The sequence below is a fragment of the Dreissena polymorpha genome, chromosome 3, assembly GCF_020536995.1.
Source record: "Dreissena polymorpha isolate Duluth1 chromosome 3, UMN_Dpol_1.0, whole genome shotgun sequence".
NCBI lineage: Eukaryota > Metazoa > Mollusca > Bivalvia > Myida > Dreissenidae > Dreissena > Dreissena polymorpha.
Window position 1 is genome coordinate 35,158,413 of NC_068357.1, and position 20,873 is coordinate 35,179,285.

A 20,873-nucleotide genomic window follows, 5' to 3' on the forward strand; every position below is an offset into this window, starting at 1 on the left:
GTCAAGGTCACAGTGGCAAAAAACGTATTCACACAATGGCTGCCACTACAACGGACAGCCCATATGGGGGGCATGCATGTTTTACAAACAGCCCTTGTTTTTTTTAAACATCTAATAAATTACCAGACCCCACATTATACCCCCCTCTCACCCCCCCCTACCCCTCCTACCCCCCCCACCCCCCCCACCCCCCCCCCCCATTTTTTTTTCTTTTTTTCCTTTTGTTTATTTTTGAAAGATCGTCTAATAAATTTTTGAATATGAACAATGTCCTCTGACAGCTCTTGTTAGGTCACAAGGTGAAAGGTCAAGGTCACAGTGACTCGAAATAGTAAAATGGTTTCCGGATGATAACTCAAGAATGCTTACGCCTAGGATCATGATACTTCATAGGTACATTGATCATGACTGGCAGATGACCCCTATTGATTTTCAGGTCACTTGGTCAAAGGTCAAGGTCACAGTGACTCGAAATAGTACAATGGTTTCCGGATGATAACTTACATTAGGTCAAAGGTCAAGGTCACAGTGACAAAAAACGTATTCACACAATGGCTGCAACTACAACTGACAGCCCATATGGGGGGCATGCATGTTTTACAAACAGCCCTTGTTTAAAAAACATTGCTAAATATTTAGAAATATTTCAACACAGATCTTATTCATAGGAAAATACTTTAAGCTTTGAATTATGTTAAGCCCTATGTACAGTGGCAAATTTCAGCCAGCCTCTGTGATGTTGTAATGTGTAAACCTTAATAGGGTGTTGTTCTATCTATATGAGATGGGTTCTGAGAAAACGGGGCTTAATGCATGTGCGTAAAGTGTCATCCCAGATTAGCCTGTGCAGTCCTCACAGGTTAATCAGAGACGACACTTCCCGCTTTTATAGTATTTTTAGTTTAAAGGAAGTCTCCTACACAAAAATCCAGTTAAGGTGGAAAGTGTCATCCCTGATTACCATAATTACTCTATGTTTTCGGACACTCTAAGTTTGCGGACACCCCTTTTTTTAGCCAAAATAATTACTTTTCGTGACTCTAAATTTTCGGACACACTAGTTTTCGTCCATAATTAATGTCTCTAAGTTTTCGGACAGTATATTTTACAGCGCTATTTTACCAAATTTCGGTCCTGTTTTCCATATCTAATCACACTTCGAACATGGGGTGTTACAACCAGATTAACATCATAAAACCTTGCAGGTTCATGCTGAGGGCAACGGACCATTACATATGATTTATTGGGTAAAATAACCTTGTAAACAGGTATAAAACAATGGTTACGTCCGATAGCAATTCAATTGATGCGATATTAAGGAAGCAGTATGTTTATATATCTTTGTTCCATATAATTTCAGGTAAGAGGTAGCAAAGCGTTCAGGTTCATACTAGCGAGTATCGGTACATCACATGCTCATCTTTTAACTTGTTGGTCAAAGTACACCCTTGTAGTATTTTTCTTTTAAATAAATTAAGCATTTAAAATTATTTAAAATGCAGTGCAAACATATATAAATGTAATTTATACTATAAGGCATGGTATTTTACAAGCATGTGCTATTACCTGTAGTTGTTGATACAATGGACGCTATTTTCAGACACTTCAATTTTCGACTCTAAGTTTTCGGACACCTGTATTTTGTTAATATTTTTCGTATCTAAGTTTTCGGACACGAAAAAAATTAATTATTTTTAAGCGTCCGAAAACAAAGAGTAATTACAGTTGCCTGTGCGAACTGCACAGGCTAATCTGGGACGACACTGCACATGCATTAAACCCAGTTTTCTTAAAACACAACTCATATGTTTGTTGCAACTCCCAAGTAGTATTGAGAATGTTATAAAACTATTTTAAAAAATGTGAATTTTTCTTGTGCGCTGTTTTGAAGCAACAGCAAAACTTTACCTGGCACACTCTTGATTGCAATCCATGGGTTAAGTGTTTTGCACATGTCCTTGCCAGTCATCCATGCTGGGGCCTTTTGTACATTCTCCACAGCAAGTCTTCAATTGTAGAAAAATACCATGCACAATTATCATAACTTTAATATTAAAGACAACAATGTCTGTAAGCAGTTCCATGATCACCCTATCCATTTTGACATTTGTTGAAGATATAAGATTTGACATTGAAGATTATAATGTTTGAAATTGGTTGGAGATATAAGGTTGGACATTGATTGAAGATGTAAGGTTTGACATTGGTTGAAGATGTAAGGTTTGACATTGGTTGAAGATATAAAGTTTGACATTGATTGAAGATATAAGGTTTGATATTGGATGAAGATATAAGGCTTATCATTAGTAGAAAGTATACGGCTTGACATTAGTGGAAGATGCAAGGTAAGGCACTGGTTGAAGATAATATACTTGAAGGTTTGACATAGGTTTAAGATATAAGGCTGGAAATTGGTTGAAGATGTAAGGCTTAATATATGTAGAAAATCTAAGGCTTAACATTGGTTGAAGATGTAAGACTTGACATTGGTTGAAGATATAAAACTTGATATTGGTTTGAGATATAAGACTTGATATTTGTTGAAGATATAAGACTTGACATTGGTTGAAGATATAAGACTTGATATTGGTTTGAGATATAAGACTTGATATTTGTTGAAGATATAAGACTTGACATTGGTTGAAGATATAAGACTTGATATTTGTTGAAGATATAAGGCTTGATATTGGTTGAAGATATAAGGCTTGACATTGGTTGAAGATATTAGACTTGATATTGGTTGAAGATATACAGACTTGATATTGGTTGAAGATATAAGACTTGATGTTGGTTGAATATATATAAGACTTGACATTGGTTGAAGATATAAGACTTGATGTTGGTTGAAGATATAAGACTTGATGTTGGTTGAATATATATAAGACTTGACATTGGTTGAAGATATAAGACTTGACGTTGGTTGAAGATATAAGACTTGATGTTGGTTGAATATATATAAGACTTGACATTGGTTGAAGATATAAGACTTGACATTGGTTGAAGATATAAGGCTTGACATTGGTTGAAGATATAAGACTTGACGTTGGTTGAAGATATAAGACTTGACATTGGTTGAAGATATAAGACTTGATATTGGTTGAAGATATAAGATTTGATATTGGTTGAAGATATAAGACTTGATATTGGTTGAAGATATAAGACTTGATATTTGTTGAAGATATAAGACTTGATATTGGTTGAAGATATAAGACTTGACATTGGTTGAAGATATAAGGCTTGACATTGGTTGAAGATATAAGACTGGAAGTTGGTTGAAGATATAAGATTTGACATTGGTTGAAGATATAAGACTTGATATTGGTTGAAGATATAAGATTTGATATTGGTTGAAGATATAAGACTTGATATTGGTTGAAGATATAAGACTTGATATTGGTTGAAGATATAAGACTTGACATTGGTTGAAGATATAAGGCTTTACATTGGTTGAAGATATAAGGCTTGACATAAGTTAAAGATACAAGGTTTGACATTGGTTGAAGATATAAGACTTAAATTGGTAGAATATATAAGACTTGACATTGGTTGAAGATACAAGGTTTAAAATTGATAAAAGATAAAAAGGTTTGACATTGGCTGAATATATAAGGCTTGCTTTGGTTTGACGAAGGTTGAAAACAATGAAGTTTGTCAGTAGTTTCAGGCAGGTGCACCTTAATAGTTACCAAGGTCAGTGTATTACTCTGCGTTCCAAAAATAACCGCAAAAATGATCAATTTTTCAAAATCAGAATAGCATTCTGTGACAAAGAGTCGTGCGTTATTAATTACAATTTTATTCATATTGAATTGCAAATCTAAAAGTTTTATAACATCAATATAACATTTAGTTGTTATATACAAGGAACTACATTTGTTTACAACGTAGCCTAACAACGTAGCACATGCCGTGGTTTATAACAGAAATTTAATCAACGGAATTCGCTGTAAAAGTGGGATAAAAGAATTATTAGCATGAAATATTCATGAAATCTTGACTTTTAATCTTGAGGTCTTTGGCCACAGTGTAAAGAGAATAACATTATAAGACTGAAATAAACCTTTTTTTCACAGATTTCATACTTGTAATGGTGATATTATGTGTGCAGATTATCTTACATCATGTGTTTAACCCTTTCCCACTCAGAGGCAAAGTGAACATGGCTATGTGCAAACAGCATAAAACCAGAACAGCCTGCGAGTAACTCACAGTATGTTCAGGTAACCTAGCAACTCACAGTATGTTCAGGTAACCTAGCAACTCACAGTATGTTCAGGTAACCTAGTAACTCACAGTATGTTAAGGTAACCTTGTAAGGGACTACAAATGCATGAAAATAAGTATTTTAGTGGTAAAGGGTTTAATACTGTCTAAGTGGTAAAGGGTTAAATACTATCTATGTGGTAAAGGGTTAAATACCATCTAAGTGGTTAAGGGTTAAATACTATCTATGTGGTAAAGGGTTAAATATATCTCTTTAGTGGTTAAGGGTAAAATATGTATCTAAGTGGTAAAGAGTTAAAGCATCATCAGTCTACACTCCTTTCCATTTCATACTTTAGAATTCTTATCAACCCCCTACCAAAGGCGGAGGGATATATAATAAGCACTATCCGTCCGTCACTCAGCACTTTGTCCATCCGTCCGTCTGTCACAAAATTTTGAAATCAGTGGGAATATTAATTCAACTAATTTGCTTGTTTGAATTTAAATGTAAAGCTGTCTTCCATTATTTTAGCTGGACTGTTTTCTGAGAAAACCGGAGGTATTGTCATAGCCAGCTCGTCGTCCGGTGTATGCCGTCCAGCGTCCGCCGTGCTAAAACCTTAAAATCAAAGTGCTTCAACCTAAAACTTTGAAACTTTATATGTAGATGCACCTTGATGAGTTCTACTCATCAAACCCATTTTGGGTCACTAGGTCAAAGGTCAAGGTCACTGTGAACTCTAAAAAAAAAAAAAAAAAAATCTGACAAGTTTTAATTTATTCAAATTGCACCCGCAGCCGAGCATTGGCACCCGTTATGTGGTGCTCTTGTTGGTTTTACTGTCCGCTAATGAGACCATTAGGCCTTGTCTGACAGGGTAGTTCTTGACCATACTGCGTGAATTGCGGACTGGTCTGGAGCTACGCCACCTGTGCCATAAGACCCATTTTTGCATGATGCAACTCATATGTTGACAAGAACACTGTTTGATGATGTGAAATGATGACACTGCAAAACAAAAACACGCACAAACAAGGAAATTTTTGTACATTGGTATCTGTGGCAAAGAACTATGTAGAATGTATCTGTGTCAAAGTACTAAGTACGAATGTATAATTGTTTCATGGGTGTGTAAGAGGATACATAAGTGGTGGGTTTTGTTTTGCAGTTGTGAAGGCATCATAATGATGCTTTTGCATGCTATGTTTGAAGTATTTGAATTATGCATGGTGTGATTACACAACTGTGACATTCCTTTGAAAACATTGATTCTTTGACATTGTATTAAAAACTGAGCGAATAATTGGAACAAGCAGTTGTAGCTGGTGTTTTGTGAGATGATAATGAAAATGACAGTGGGAGCAACAAACCCTGTACAAAAAACAGGCGTTACCCATTAAAATTCTTGACAGGAACTGTGATTTACTTTGAAACAAGATATATTACATGACAAAAACAACAAGTTCTTGCATCATTTCAATGGAAACTAATAATTTAATGCTCGATCCTTAATCACTCAACTTTGAATTTTGCAAGGGCGATTTGGTTTACCCTTCACCACTTAGATTTGGTTTACCCTTCACCACTTAGATACGATTACCCTTCACCACTTAGATACGATTACCCTTCACCACTTAGATTTGGTTTACCCTTCACCACTTAGATTTGGTTTACCCTTCACCACTTAGATACGATTACCCTTCACCACTTAGATACGATTACCCTTCACCACTTAGATTTGGTTAACCCTTCACCACTTAGATTTGGTTTACCCTTCACCACTTAGATTTGGTTTACCCTTCACCACTTAGATTTGGTTTACCCTTCACCACTTAGATTTGGTTTACCCTTCACCACTTAGATTTGGTTTACCCTTCACCACTTAGATACGTATTTAGGCTCATATATAGTCCCTTAGAGAGTTAAATTTCATTAAAGGCCTTTCTTACTAAATTCAAGTTTAAAAAGCTTCATTTCCAATCCTTAGATACTGATGAGCAGCAAACAGCATAAAACCTTAACAGACTGCGAGTTACTTGCAGGCTGTTGTGCTTTTATACTGTATGCACATACCCATTTTCACTTTGCTTCTGTGTGGGAAAGGGTTCAATTTGCAAAACAAGATTCCTATTATTTCTGATGTAAAATTCGCGAATTATGCATGATAAACTTTGGTTGAGTGCCATTCCATTTGACACTGATATAAAGTTATGGGCATTCTACCATTGCGGACTGCTTCTTGCATAATAGGATGCATGAATATTGTATATTGATGCAATGAATCGTTGAAAGACAAGTAAAGGATATTATTCACAATACAAAGAGTGACAAACATATATCAGCCTTGCTGTGGGAGAACTGGGCTATGTATGTGCGTAAAGTGTAGTTCCAGATAAGCCTGTGCAGTCTGCACAGGCTAATCAGGGACGACACTTTCTGCCTTAACTGGATATTTGCTAAGAAGAGACTTTGATAAATGAGCAAGGCTCAGGGAAACAGGGCTTAATGCACATGCTTTAAGTATAGTCCCAGATTAGCCTGTGCAGCTAGCACAGGCTTATCAGGACGAAACTTTCTGCTTTTACTGGATTTTCCTACAGACGAGACTTCTTGTCAAAGAAAAGTTTCATAATAAGAGTGTTGTCTGTCGATAAGCTTATGTAGACTCTAAAGGCTAATCTGGAATGATTCTTAACCCTTTACCACTAAGATACCACTAAGATATATACTTTCACATCTTTGTAGTGCCTTAGAAAATTAAATTTTATCAAATACCTTTGTAACAAGATTCACACTGTAAAGGCTTCATTTCCGACCCGTAGATACTGATGAGCAGCAAACAGCATAAAACCTGAACATACTGCGAGTTACTCAGGTTCAGTTTTTAGATACTGATGATCAGCAAACAGCATAAAACCTGAACAGACTTCGAGTGACTCGCAGGCTGTTCTGGTTTTATGCTGGTTGCAAAAGCCATTTTTACTTTGCTTCTTATGTGGGAAAGGTTGAACACACATGGATTAACCCTTTCAGTGCGGGAACCGAATTTTGAAGGCCTTTGCAAACAGTTTGGACCCAGATGAGACGCCACAGAACGTGGCGTCTCATCAGGATCCAAACTGTTTGCTATTCTGATTGTATTCTTTGAAAAAAATCGAAGAAAATGCTAATTTTAGAAATTCAGCAGACAACATTTTAGCAGAAGACAAATTTCCCAGCATTCAAAGGGTTAAAGATTTTCCAGTCCAGAGCAAGGCCAAAATTGTAACAAATGTATGCAATAGCAATGGGACATGTAACAAGTGTATGCAATAGCAATGGGATATTGTAAAAGGTGTATGCAATAGCAATGGGACATTGTAACAAGTGTATGCAATAGCAATGGGACATGTAACAAGTGTATGCAATAGCAATGGGACATGTAACAAGTGTATGCAATAGCTATGGGACATGTAACAAGTGTATGCAATAGCAATAGGACATGTAACAAGTGTATGCAATAGCAATGGGACATTGTAACAAGTGTTTGCAATAGCAATGGGACATTGTAACAAATGTATGCAATAGCACTGGGACATTCATTTAAGTGGTTTAAAGAGAACGTTTGGTAAACTCCTGGTTTTATTAGTAAGTTAAAGTATTTGTTTACCTGGGGCAGATAGGGGATGCCGTTTAATGCTACATCTCATATTAGAGGTATGTCCACAGTATGCTATGATAGTGCTAGGTGAACATAGTACAATAAAGTCAAGATTGAAATCATTTTGTCTAGGGTACTTGTGATTCTGCATGCTTCTTGTATGCATAATTGACAGGTAAATTTTTATGCTATTAAATAATAAGGCAGCTTGAGTGGATAGGGTACTGTGTTCAAAGGATACTGAATACACTTTTTTTTTCTATATTTTTGCGGACTTTGTTACAAATTTGTGAATACAGATTATGAGAATTAAATTGAAGTGATTTTATTTGTGTTGATTAAGACTGTTGACATGCTGTACAGGATTCAAAATAGGCATTTGTTTTTAAGTGACTCCTGGACAGGCAGAATTGCACTGAAGTGGTATCAGAATATTGATACAATTAGTATTAAGACAATGCCTTATTTGACATGCAATTAACAAACATGTTTAATTTTCATCTTTATAAATAAGTTTTTGAAAATAAAAAATATCATCTTTAATGGATTCTGAACATGCAGTATTAACCCTTTGCATGCTGGGAAATTTGTCATCTGCTAAAATGTCGTCTGCTGAATTTCTAAAATTAGCATTTTCTTTGATTTTTTGCAAAGAATACTATCAGAATAGCAAACAGTTTGGATCCAGATGAGACGCCACGTTCTGTGGCGTCTCATCTGGATCCAAACTGTTTGCAAAGGCCTTCAAAATCCGGTTCCAGCGCTCAAAGGGTTAATTCAAGTGGATACAAGAATTTTTAGAATGCGTATTAATAAACAAAGTGCTTCATTTGACATGGCAATTAACAAAGCAGGGTGCACTTAAACCACAGGCTTTTATGGCCTTTTTGATTTGGTAATTAACAGTGTTGAATTTCATCAATATGCATTTGCGATTTGTATTAATTTTGTGTTGATAAAGAGGAGCCGTGCTTTTCTGTGTATAGGTTGTTCTTTGTGTATTGAAGAGGGAAGAAATGCTTACTTGAGAGACAGAGAGATATACTAGTGATTTAATATCTTAGAGGTATTTCAAAGTTTTTGCAAATGTTTACATATATTGCCATATTGGATTACCGTGGATTTGCCTATGACATTGCACAAATCGTAACCATTGCTTTATTACCAGTGCTAATTTGTTACTTTTTGGAGACAGTTTTTATGACCTGATAAATGATTTATGCATGACATTCCATTTGGGGTGGAATTACTTGTGCAATTTGTCATGGAATGTCAGGATAAGGAAAAACAATGTTTAATGATTAATAGATGTACATTAAGGTAAGATTTTGTTAAATAACTTGTGGTGCCCCCTCCCCCTTCCTGTTTCATCCATAAATTTGCTGGATTTTTCAATAATGTGGTGCAAATGTAACCATCATAACATGTGTTGTGTGTAACATCTGTCTCCCTACCACAAAGGTCAAGCTCACACTAAGAGGTCAAAGTTTAAATAGGCTGTAAAACAGCTTGTCCATACTGTCCCTGCATCATGTATTATGCAGTTTTAAATAACTTCCAGTGCTCAATGAAAAAGGAGTTTAACCCTTTGCATGCTGGGAAATTTTTCATCTGCTAAAATGTTGTCTGCTGAATTTTTTTAATTAGCATTTTCTTCATTTTTTTTCAAAGAATACTATCAGAATAGCAAACAGTTTGGATCCTGATGAGACTCCACGTTGTGTGGCGTCTCATCTGGATACAAACTGTTTGCAAAGGCCTTCAAAATTCGGTTCCAACACTGAAAGAGTAATTATGCATGTGCGTAAAGTGCCGTTCCAGATTAGACTGTTCAGTCCGCACAGGCTAATCTGGGACGAGAATTTCCGCTTTTATGATATATTTTGTTTCAAGAAAGTCTCTTCTTAGCAAATATCACTTTAAGGAGGAAAGTGTCGTCCCTGATTAGCCTGTGCAAACTGCACAGGCCAATCTGGGACGACACTTTAGGCACATGCATTAAACCCCCTTTTCACAGAGTACGGCCCAAATGCTCTTTATCAGAAGACAGCTTGTTTCATGTAACCACACAGGTCATTTTCACACTCATAGTTCAAAAGTCAAATGTGGCCATACAACAGCTGGACACTTCCTGTCTCTCCCTAAACTTTGACAGAATTACATTGATTGATTTTAACATTACTTGATACAAATGTAAACATCCAAACCCTTGTTAAGGGTTAATGTCATGTTTTTCATTCTCAAGACCTATGAGATTTGTACATGTGCAAATTTGCCAAAATTGAGGCCAAGGCAATATTCATTGATGCTAAGCCATATTTATGTACACAAACCAAATATGTTAAAATATTTGGTTATACAGACATTTTATTTTTACAGTCATAGTGCCGAAATTAATCTTGTTACTTTTTCCTTGTGCAAGTTGTATTTTCTCATTTTAATTGTCACATTACTGGTGTGTTAGCTCCAAAGGATTAGATGTGAGGTTGGGATGTTCTGGTAAAACATGGGATATTTTATTTCTGAAATAACCTGACACCAAATGTCACTTGAAAAGTGGTACAAAAACCGACAGTTCATTTGGTTGTAGATACACGTAGTGACTTTCATTTTCTCCACTTGTATTCAGTGGTAAAAAAGGACATATGTATTTCATGTAATTTTTCCCAAAATGTGTGCTTTCTTATGGATTCTCAGATCTCTACCAATGCATGATTTAATATTTAGTTCCAGTGTCATAGTGAATGAAATTGACAATCATGGCAATCACTAACAGACTGAATTCATATTTTAAAAATTTATTTTTAATTACCAGTTATTATTAACACCCACAGTAATTGCACACAGATAACAAGATGAATCATAATTGATATTGTATAATTGTTAAAAAATAATCAACATTAATTATTGAAAAGTTGATGATGCACAACACTATATGTAGGCATTTTTCCTTATTCCATTATAACGATCTTGTTGACCCGTTTTCCAATACTTATTGTCACACTCAATCTCAAGGACATTTACCTGATTTAATTTGATGCTGGTAAAAGTGACAGATGATTAGTGTCAGTTTGAAGTTTCATTGGTGTCAAACTGAAGTGCTCTCATGGCTCTAAAGACAGGAGTTCAAGTGGGCAACCAGTCTATTAAGTCTGCATGCTTTTCTTTGCTGTCTCTACTCTGGCCTCTTGTAATGTATCCCCCCCAGTTGGACATTGACAAACACTATTTCTAATTTTTAACTCATTCAGTGCTGGAACCGAATTTTGAAGGCCTTTGCAAACAGTTTGGATCCAGATGAGACGCCACAAAACGTGGCGTCTCATCAGGATCCAAACTGTTTGCTATTCTGATAGTATTCTTTGAAAAAAATCGAAGAAAATGCTAATTTTAGAAATTCAGCAGAAGACATTTTAGCAGACAACAAATTTCCCAGCATGCAAAGGGTTAATTGAGTCTTGTTCTGGGAAAATGGGGCTTAATGCATTTGGGTCACTTGTCGTCCCAGATTAGCCCGTGCAGTCTGGGCTGATATTGGTGTAACGTGATTATGTTCAGGTTTGAATTTGTTTCCTGAACCTTGAAATTTGGACCTGATCTGATTTCAATATGTTTATATATAATTTTGATGAATATATTGGCATTTTTAGCTCACCTGAGAATAAAGCTATGGTGGCCATCCTGTGTCTGACGTCTGTCATTGTGCTCTGTGTTTTGTTATATTTTAATTCGATAAGAGGCCACATTTTATATCAAATCTTGATGAATCTTGCTCAGAATGTTAATCTTGAAAATATCAAGGCTGAGTTTGAATCCGGGTCTCTTTCCTCCAAAAACAATGTCAAATCTAACAAAAACTTTGTTACCACTCTATAAGCCAAATTTATGACTCAATCATGATGAAACTTTGTTTGAATGTTTATCTTCACAATTATAAGGCCATGTTCAAATCTGGGTCATATGTGTCCCCAAATAAGAACACCAGGTTAAATGAAGAAAAACATCTTGTCATTCTAGAGCCACATTTTTGACTTGATCTTGATGAAACTGGGTCATAATGTTAATGTTGACAATTTCTAGATTAAATTTTAATCTGAATCAATCTGAAAACAAGAAAACTAGGTCAAGTTTCGACATTTGGATTACCTTTAACTCAGGTGAGCGCTGTAGGGCCATCATGACCCTCTTTTAACTTTTCTATTTCAAAACCTAAATCTGCTGTTTAGTGAGTATTACTAACTAATGACATACTTAGAATGGAAAATGCTTTTGTTTATTTTCAGTGTGAACAGAAAAAGGTGTGGGAAGAAACTAGGAAGATGGCTTATATTGTGAACTTCATTGAATGCTGATGGAATTTACAAGCTTCACCGTTCAGCAATGGCAGAGGGTGATATTTAAGATGGGGTTTCCGCGGAAACGGCAAGCTTGGGTAGTCATCAGTTCATTAGCTGTCTTTTTTTGTGTAACCTTGGTGTTCAACAATCAAGTTCGCAAGGTGCTTAACTCGAGCATGCTTCTTGACAACATGGATCTCTCAGAAGGGTATGGATTGAGAAAGCTTCTGGAGGATCAAGAGGCGAAAATCGAGCGGTTGCGGAGTGAAGGGATGGAGCAGAGACTTCCACAGTGCATAATCATTGGAGTGCGGAAATGCGGGACCAGGGCGTTACTAGAGTTTCTTGACCTTCACCCTCAAATCCGTATTGCGGACATGGAGATGCATTTCTTTAATAACGACGAAAATTACGAAAAAGGTTATGACTGGTACAGGAAATACATGCCATTTTCATTTCCATCGGATATAACCATAGAAAAAACACCGAGGTATTTCATTTCAGAGAGTGCTGCGGAGCGGATTCGTAAATTTAACAGTTCTGCTAAACTCATAGTCATTTTTCGAAATCCAACCACACGGGTAATTTCAGATTACACTCAGGTATATCAAAACAAACTGGAGCGAAATAAATCAATAGATCGCTTCGAAGACCTTGTGATTAGTGAGCGGACTGGGCGTGTGAACACAGGCTATAAGGCAGTGCGGATTAGCATGTATTATTATCATATGACCAAGTGGCTACATTTCTTTGAACGAGATCAAATTCATGTTGTGAATGGGGATAATCTCATTGATAATCCACTTGAAGAAATTCGAAAAGTCGAGACGTTCTTGGGTTTACAAAATTTAGTCACGGAAAGCAACGTGTATTTTAATGAGACCCGTGGATTTTTCTGTATGCAATCTGATGATAAACAACAACATTGTCTTGGTGCTAAAAAAGGGCGAAAGCATCCAGCAATAGACCCTATTATCGTGAAGAAAATGAACAACTTTTATCGTCCGTATAATAAAAAACTGTTTCAAATGATTGGTCAGAAGTTTGATTGGGATTAATAACAAAGCTCATGACTCCATATCTTTTAATAAAAGATGCCCATTTCATTATATATTGTCTGATTAAAAAGATGCTGCCATGTTCATGAATTATGAAATATAAGATGTAAAGTGAGAATGATTTCATTTGTGATGCCTGTATTATTATTAGTATCTGATTATCTGAATGCAATCTGATTATCAAACATTTATGACAATCTGAGATTATTTTTATTAGTTTTCAGCCCACCTAAGCACAACCTGCTAATGTTGAGCTTACCTGAGCACAACAGGCTCATATTGAGCTCACCTGAGCACAAAAGGCTCATGTTTAGCTCACCTGAGCACAAAAGGCTCATGTTGAGCTCACCTGAGCACAAAAGGCTCATGTTGAGCTCACCTGAGCACAAAAGGCTCATGTTGAGCTCACCTGAGCACAAAAGGCTCATGTTTAGCTCACCTGAGTACAACAGGTTCATGTTCAGCTCACCTGAGTACAACATGCTCATGTTTAGCTCACCTGAGTACAACGGGTTCATGTTGAGCTCACCATGCTCATGGTTTTAATCATGGTGAGCTATTGTGAACATCATTTGTCTGTCTCTTTTCGTCCATCATGCTTTGTCATCAGTTGCTTTGGAAAATTCAGTTTCCAATTGTCTTGAAACTGTGTCAGAACATTTGGTCAAATGATACATTGGCGAGTTAAAAACTAGCCTGGCCTGTTTGGACTGCACAGGCTTATATGGGACCACACTTAAAAAACAAATTCTTTTAGCTTGTTTTCCCTGAGCAATTCTCATATTTATTGTATTGCTATTCAGATATTATCATTTCGTCATATTATTTGTTCTTAATAATGATCTCTCTAAAATGTTCTATGATAATTGCACAATAGTTTATTTTGAAACAAAACAGCCATGTAAATTAATAAGTCTTTATGTAGTTTGATAGATGCAGCATATTTAGTTTTTCTGTACATGTGCCGTAAGATTCTAAGTATAAAATATATCATTTGAAATGCCATGCATATTGCTGTACCATTTTGAAAACTTTGTGTATGTTTTTTACATTTCCCCAAGACATACTCCCGGCACAAACAGTTAAAAGTGTAATATAAAAAAAAATATATATATTACCCCAATATAAATATAATAATGTCATTTGAGTTTGTTTATTGAAAATTTTCAAGAGTATTGAAACATGGCAAGGTTTTTTATGCATGTTTAATAGGACCTTATGTTAGGATAACATTACAAACAATCTTAATTTTACATTTTCTTTCAAGATGTTAATTACGCTAGCACACAACCTTTTGGGATAGCATCTGTTAATGCTATTAAATATTGTGGCCTTGCTCTGGGACAACGTTTGCTAATTGCATGTGCATAAGCAGGGGAGATAATCACGTGATAGTCAACATGTAAAAATCAATGGCAAGACAGTTATTATTTGCCGTGTTATACCCTTTATTACTTTTGTTTATTTTTAGCTCGACTATTATATATGAAATATATATAGTGGAGCTATCCTACTCACCCAGGCGTTAGCGTGAGCCTTAGCATAAGCGTGAGCGTGCAAATGTTAAAGTTTGCTTCCTACCCCAAATATTTCCTATGTCCCTTGACATATTGCTTTCATATTTTGCATACTTCTTTACCAACATGACCCCAACCTATAAACAAGAGCAGACAACTGTATCAAGCATTTTGTAAGAATTTTGGCCCTTTTTCCACTTAGAATATGCATATTATTGATAACTCTATGTTAAAGTTTGCGTACCACCTCAAATATTTTCAATGTCCCTTGACATATTGCTTTTATATTTTGCATACCTCTTTACCAACATGACGGCAACCTATAAACAAGAGCAGACAACTGTATCAAGCATTTTGTAGGAAGTATGGCCCTTTTTTGTCTTTGTAATTTTGAATATTTTGTTAAATTTGTGTTAAGATCCACTTCTAAAGTATCAAGGCTATTGCTTTCAAACTTCTAATACTTTCTAACTATCATGATGTTACTGTACCTTGCAAGTTGAATTTGACTTTGACCTTTGAATGACCTTGACTCTCAATGTAAAATTAATAAATTTTGCTTAAATTGCCATAACTTCTTTATTTAACATCAGATTTGATTCATACTTTGACAAAACAACACTTACCTGAATACCACAATGGACTCCAACCAAACTATCCCCCATGCCCCATCCCAGAATCCCCCCACCCACCCCAAAAAATACAAAAAATAATAATTTTGTTTTCTTTTATTCTTTCTTTTTTTTTTAAAGATCGTCTATTAAATGACCACACACCCACATTATACCCCCCTCTCCATGATGGCTTACATTACCGTAAAAACCCAGTCATAAGTCGAGATTTTTTACCTCCAAAATTTGATTAAAATTACAGTATCGACTTATGAGGTCGACCATGAAAAAAATTAATGAAATTCGACGAAGATTGATCCCCGCGGCAATTGTTGTTGTTGTTGTATCAAAAAACTCGTTGATTTACGACACATGAAATGAAAAGATACTTATCAATTAATATAACCACAGTTTGCAACATTTCCATTGTTTTTATTTTCATAATTTAATCCAAAGTTTTCATGTAAGCAGGTGTTTTTTATAACTGAACGCGTAAAGAAAAGATCAGGTCATTTTTAAAGTCGAGCGATAATTGGCAACCTGTGTGAATTGACAGATTGACGTCATAAAAGGAAAGCCGCTTCCTGTCAAGAAGCCATAAAGCATCACCCTTCTCGCCGATAAAATAAGATTCCTTTAATTTGTTTAACATGTTTAACCAATCGCGAGTTTGTTATTCACTGGTAATCGTCCAATTATGTTTGAGCACGTGAATAGCTCTGCCTTTTAAACTGTTATGTAGAACAAAGGTGGTGTTAGTGGTCTATTGGTTATGTCAATCATTGTAATAAAAACGTGTTTTACCGAGGAAGTAATCAATTTTTTGATAGATAAAAAGTGCAAAGATTTGATTACAGTGATCACAGTGTGTCATCGGATTATAAGTTTGTGGATTAATAATAGCGTGGACAATTTAGTGAAACTTTATAATAATAATTTATTAATTTGACTCGCACATTTGATTTGTGAAAATGCCTGGAAAATGCAAACGCCATGCGAATGACAATGCGTTTAAAATACGCGTGATAGAATTTGCAGAGCAATCAAATTATAATACTGCTGCTGAACGCAAGTTTTGTGTTTCGTATGTCGTTGTTGTGTAAATTACGATGTACATGTATATACGTCTTGGTTTCCTATGTTGTTGATTTTGTTTTTATGTGGTTCATAATGATTAGCTTGTCTTTATTTTTATCTATTATTTTCGATTTCCTAAATATATATCGTATTGATTATATTGCACAAAGTACATAATACACGTGTCCGCTATGTCTACGTCGCACAGGGCTATAATGACGTCATGGTCTATGTATAGAATAAAAACTTCCAGTACATTTAAAATGGCGTCTGTTTATGAAATTCGTGGACGGACAATTTCTGACTCGACTTATGACTTGGACATATTCAAAATCTCCGATTTTCGTATCATTTTTTACCCCCCGACTTATGAGCGGATAGACTTATGACTGGGTTTTTATGGTATACTGTCAAGCACTCAAATAGTCGAGCCCGCTGTTCTCTGACAGCTTTTGTTTAAATGATGCTCACTTTCCAGCCATATCAGTAAAAAGGTAATTAGCGTTAATTTCGTATTAAAATTTGCTTTATATCTCGACTTTACTCCCCGCAAATTTTCTTAGTGGAGCCTGAATTAGGTCATTTCGATAAGAAATTTTGCAGCGAGTAAAGTCGAGATATAGAGCAAATATTACTATGAAATAAAAGCTAGTAACTTTCTTGCTAATATGGCTGGAAAGTGAGCGGAATTAAACAAAATTATACAAGTCACAAAGGCTATAAAATGGCAAAAAACACCTGCCTCGGCATTGACATCGCCATCTTGTTCATCACGTGATTACCCCATCTGATAAGGTGTTGTCTCAGATTAGCCTGTGTAGTTTCACTGGCTAATCATGGGTAAGTGTTTTGGCCTAAACTTGATTTTTGCCAAAAAAGATATTTTCTTTGAACAAAAAAAAATGAAAGGGAAAAGTGTTGCCCCTAATTGGCCTGTGTAAACTGCACAATCTAATCAGGTACACAACTTTAAGTGCATGCATTAAGCCCTGTTTTCACAGAGCGAAACTCATGCTTTGCACAAGTTTTAAGTTCTTTAGATTTATTTCTGCATCAAAACGATTGCCATACTTATAGAAACAACCTTAATGTGTTGTAGAATGTCTTAATTATATATGATGATAGTATACATGCATGAGTTGTACATGATTTTGTTCATGTGTATATGTACAGGTATTTTCTATGTATATGTTTGGATAATTATGGGAATCATAAAACATAAAATGGCAGAATATCTTTTCCAGATGAGACTGTTAAATGTACATTTGTTACGTCATATTTTGTTTACAAAAATATGTTTTCGCTTATAAAACAGTATTATAAATGTTAATTGTTTTTATCTATGTATTATATATAGTTATTAGGTTTGTATGGAGATTTGTGGACATTTAAATAACTAACAAGAATTATTTGTAGCTCACCTGAACACAATGCGCTCATGATGAGTTTTTGTGATCGCCTTTTGTCCGTCTTGTGTTGTGTGTTGTCCATAGTGCTTCGTCAATATTTACCTTGTAAACATTCTAGAGGTCCCATTTTTAGTCCTAGCTTATTGAACCATGGTGAGAACATGTGTCCCATTGACATATTGAAGAGTTGGAAAATGGTTCCAGTTTGTTGAAAAACATTGATCCAGGGGGTGGGGCAGTTTTCCTAATATGGCTATAGTAAAACCTTGTTTACACTTTAAGTCATATTTATTGACCAATCTTCATGAAATTTAGTCAGTAAATTTGTTCTAATGATATTTTGGATGAGTTCAAAAAATAGTTTTGGTCTGTTGACTAACATGGCCACCAGGGTCAGGGCATGTTTCCTTATATGGCTATTGTAAAACCGTGTTTACACTCTAGAAGTCAAATTTTTAGTCCAATCTTCATGAAACTTGATCAGAACATTTGTTCTAATTATATCTGGGCTGAGTTTGAAAATGGTTCCACTTTTTGAAAACATGGCCGCCTGGGGGGTGGGGGCATTTTCCTTGTATGGCTATAGTAAAAAGGTTGTTAACACTCTAGTGTAAAATATATCTTTGTCACAATCAGGTTACAAATGTCTATTTCAAAATACATAAACACATACACAAAAAAATACTTATGATACATGTATTTATATATTTGCCGAGACAACAAACCCTTTCTTTTCACAAAACAACGTTAACAAAACTGCTGAACTTAAATACTACTCCTGTGAGCAACCAGGGCCATCATGGCTCTCTTGTAGCAACCAGGGCCATCATGGCTCTCTTGTAGCAACCAGGGCCATCATGGCTCTCTTGTAGCAACCAGGGCCATCATGGCTCTCTTGTAGCAACCAGGGCCATCATGGCTCTCTTGTAGCAACCAGGGCCATCATGGCTCTCTTGTTTTGTTTAACTGTTTACAAGGAAAGAAGAGTAGTGCTCTGTATAACCAAGTTTAATCCATGTGCTTAAAGTGCCTTTTCAGATTAGCCTGTGCAGTCCTCACATCCTTTAAAAGAAATTCTATAGATGCAGAAATAATCGTCCCTGATTAGCCTGTGCGAACTGCACTTGCTTATCTGGAGCAATACTTAACACAGATGCACTGAACCTGATTTTCTCAGAGCCAGACTCAAATCAATTAAAAAGACATGTTAACAGGTTAAAAAAAAGAAAATTGTGTCATAAACTCTAAAAAGAAAATATATGTTAAAGTAAAAACAAGCAAAATATTGATATTTGCTTAGGAATTTATTTTAATATTTATTTTTGCTAGTTCTTCTTGAATGCTCTGAGCTTTTATGACTACATACGTACAGCTGAGAGGGTCAATAGCTGGGAGTGGATTATTGCAACTAATTTTGTGTATGAATATATTATTTATCAATCAAAATGTATCAAATTATATAGAGTTTTTAAGGCATTTCATGGGTTGTTTGGCTAATTTGTGTTCTTTAAACAGAGTAATAAAACTAGGGCATTAAAACATGAAGCTGATTTTTAGCTTACCTGAGCACAACGTGCTCATGGTGAGCTTTTGTGATCACCTTTTGTCCGTCGTCCGTCGTGCGTTGTCCGTTGTGCAACGACAACATTTGCCTTGTTCACTCTCTAGAGGCCACATTTATTGTCCAATCTTCATGAAATTTGGTCAGAAGATTGATTTCAATGATATCTTGGATGAGTTCGAAAATGGTTACGTTTGCTTGAAAAACATGGCTGCCAAGGGGCGGGGCATTTTTCCTAATATGGCTATATAAGGCTAGTGTCTTTGATAACACTCTAGAGGCCACATTTATTGTCCTATCGTCATGAAACTTGGTCAGAAGATTCATCCCAATAATATCTTGGACGAGTTTGAAAATGATGCCGGTTTGTTGAAAAACATGGCCGCCAGTGGGCGGGGCATTTTTCCTTATATGGCTAAAGTAAAATCTTTTTAACACTCTAGAGGCCACATTTATTGTCCAATCTTAATGAAATATGGTCAGAAGATTTGTCTTAATGATATCTTGGATGTGTTCGAAAATGGTTACGTTTGCTTGAATAACATGGCCGCCAAGGGGAAGGGCATTTTTCTTAAATGGCTATATAAGGCTATAGTAAAATTTTGTTAACACTCTAGAGGCCACATTTATAGTCCGATCTTCATGAAACTTGGTTGAAGATTCATCCCAATAATATCTTGGACGAGTTCAAAAATGATGCAGGTTGGTTGAAAAACATGGCCACCACAGGGGCGGGGCTATTTTCCTTATATGGCTAAAGTAAAACCTTGTTAACACTCTAGAGGTCACATTTATTTTCCGATCATCATGAAACTTGGTCAGAAGATTGGTCTCAATAATATCTTGGATGAGTTCGAAAATAATTATGTTTGCTTGAAAAAAATGGCTTCCAAGGGGCAGGGCATTTTTCCTTATATGGCTATAGTAAAATCTTGTTAACACTCTAGAGGCTTTATTTACTGTCCGATCTTCATGAAACTTGGTCAGAAGATTCATCCCGATAATATCTTGGATGAGTTCAAAAATGATGCCGGTTGGTTGAAAAACATGGCTGCTAGAGGGCGGGGCATTTTTCCTTCTATGACTGTAGTAAAACCTTGTTAACACTCTAGAGGCCACATTTATTTTCCGATCTTTTTGAAACTTGGTCAGATGATTTGTCCCAATAATATCTTGTTATCTCAGGTGAGCGACTTTGGGCCTTTCAGGCCCTCTTGTTTATTTAACATACTTTATAAAATAACAATGATAATTCAACCATTCCAAATGATAAATGTCTTTCAGAAAATCTACTTAATTATATTTTTCAAAGGTATACCAATTTGATGACAAGTTTATGAATAACATTGTTTAAAGTACTAAATTTTGTTTGGTGCATATAACACCTGTTAACATAAGAATTGAGTTGATTTTGCTCTTGATTGGTTCCTTTCTCTTTCGCAAATAAAGAAATTAT

The 20,873-nt window shown here is 35.6% G+C and overlaps 2 protein-coding genes across 3 annotated transcripts in view; both read left to right on the top strand.

Moving 5' to 3' along the window:
* LOC127873661 (heparan sulfate glucosamine 3-O-sulfotransferase 5-like) overlaps positions 1 to 16,988 on the top strand; it is a 167,409-nt gene extending 150,421 nt beyond the window's left edge. For both annotated transcript variants that reach the window (XM_052417571.1, XM_052417572.1), the window contains one exon: positions 12,131 to 16,988. In XM_052417571.1, the coding sequence (XP_052273531.1) occupies positions 12,193 to 13,242 (1,050 nt within the window). In that variant the 5' untranslated portion in view covers positions 12,131 to 12,192 and the 3' untranslated portion in view covers positions 13,243 to 16,988. The remainder of the gene's footprint in view (positions 1 to 12,130) is intronic.
* The window catches only part of LOC127873659 (heparan sulfate glucosamine 3-O-sulfotransferase 1-like), a 202,649-nt gene that overhangs the window by 156,694 nt on the left and 25,082 nt on the right, over positions 1 to 20,873 (top strand). The window lies entirely within an intron of this gene.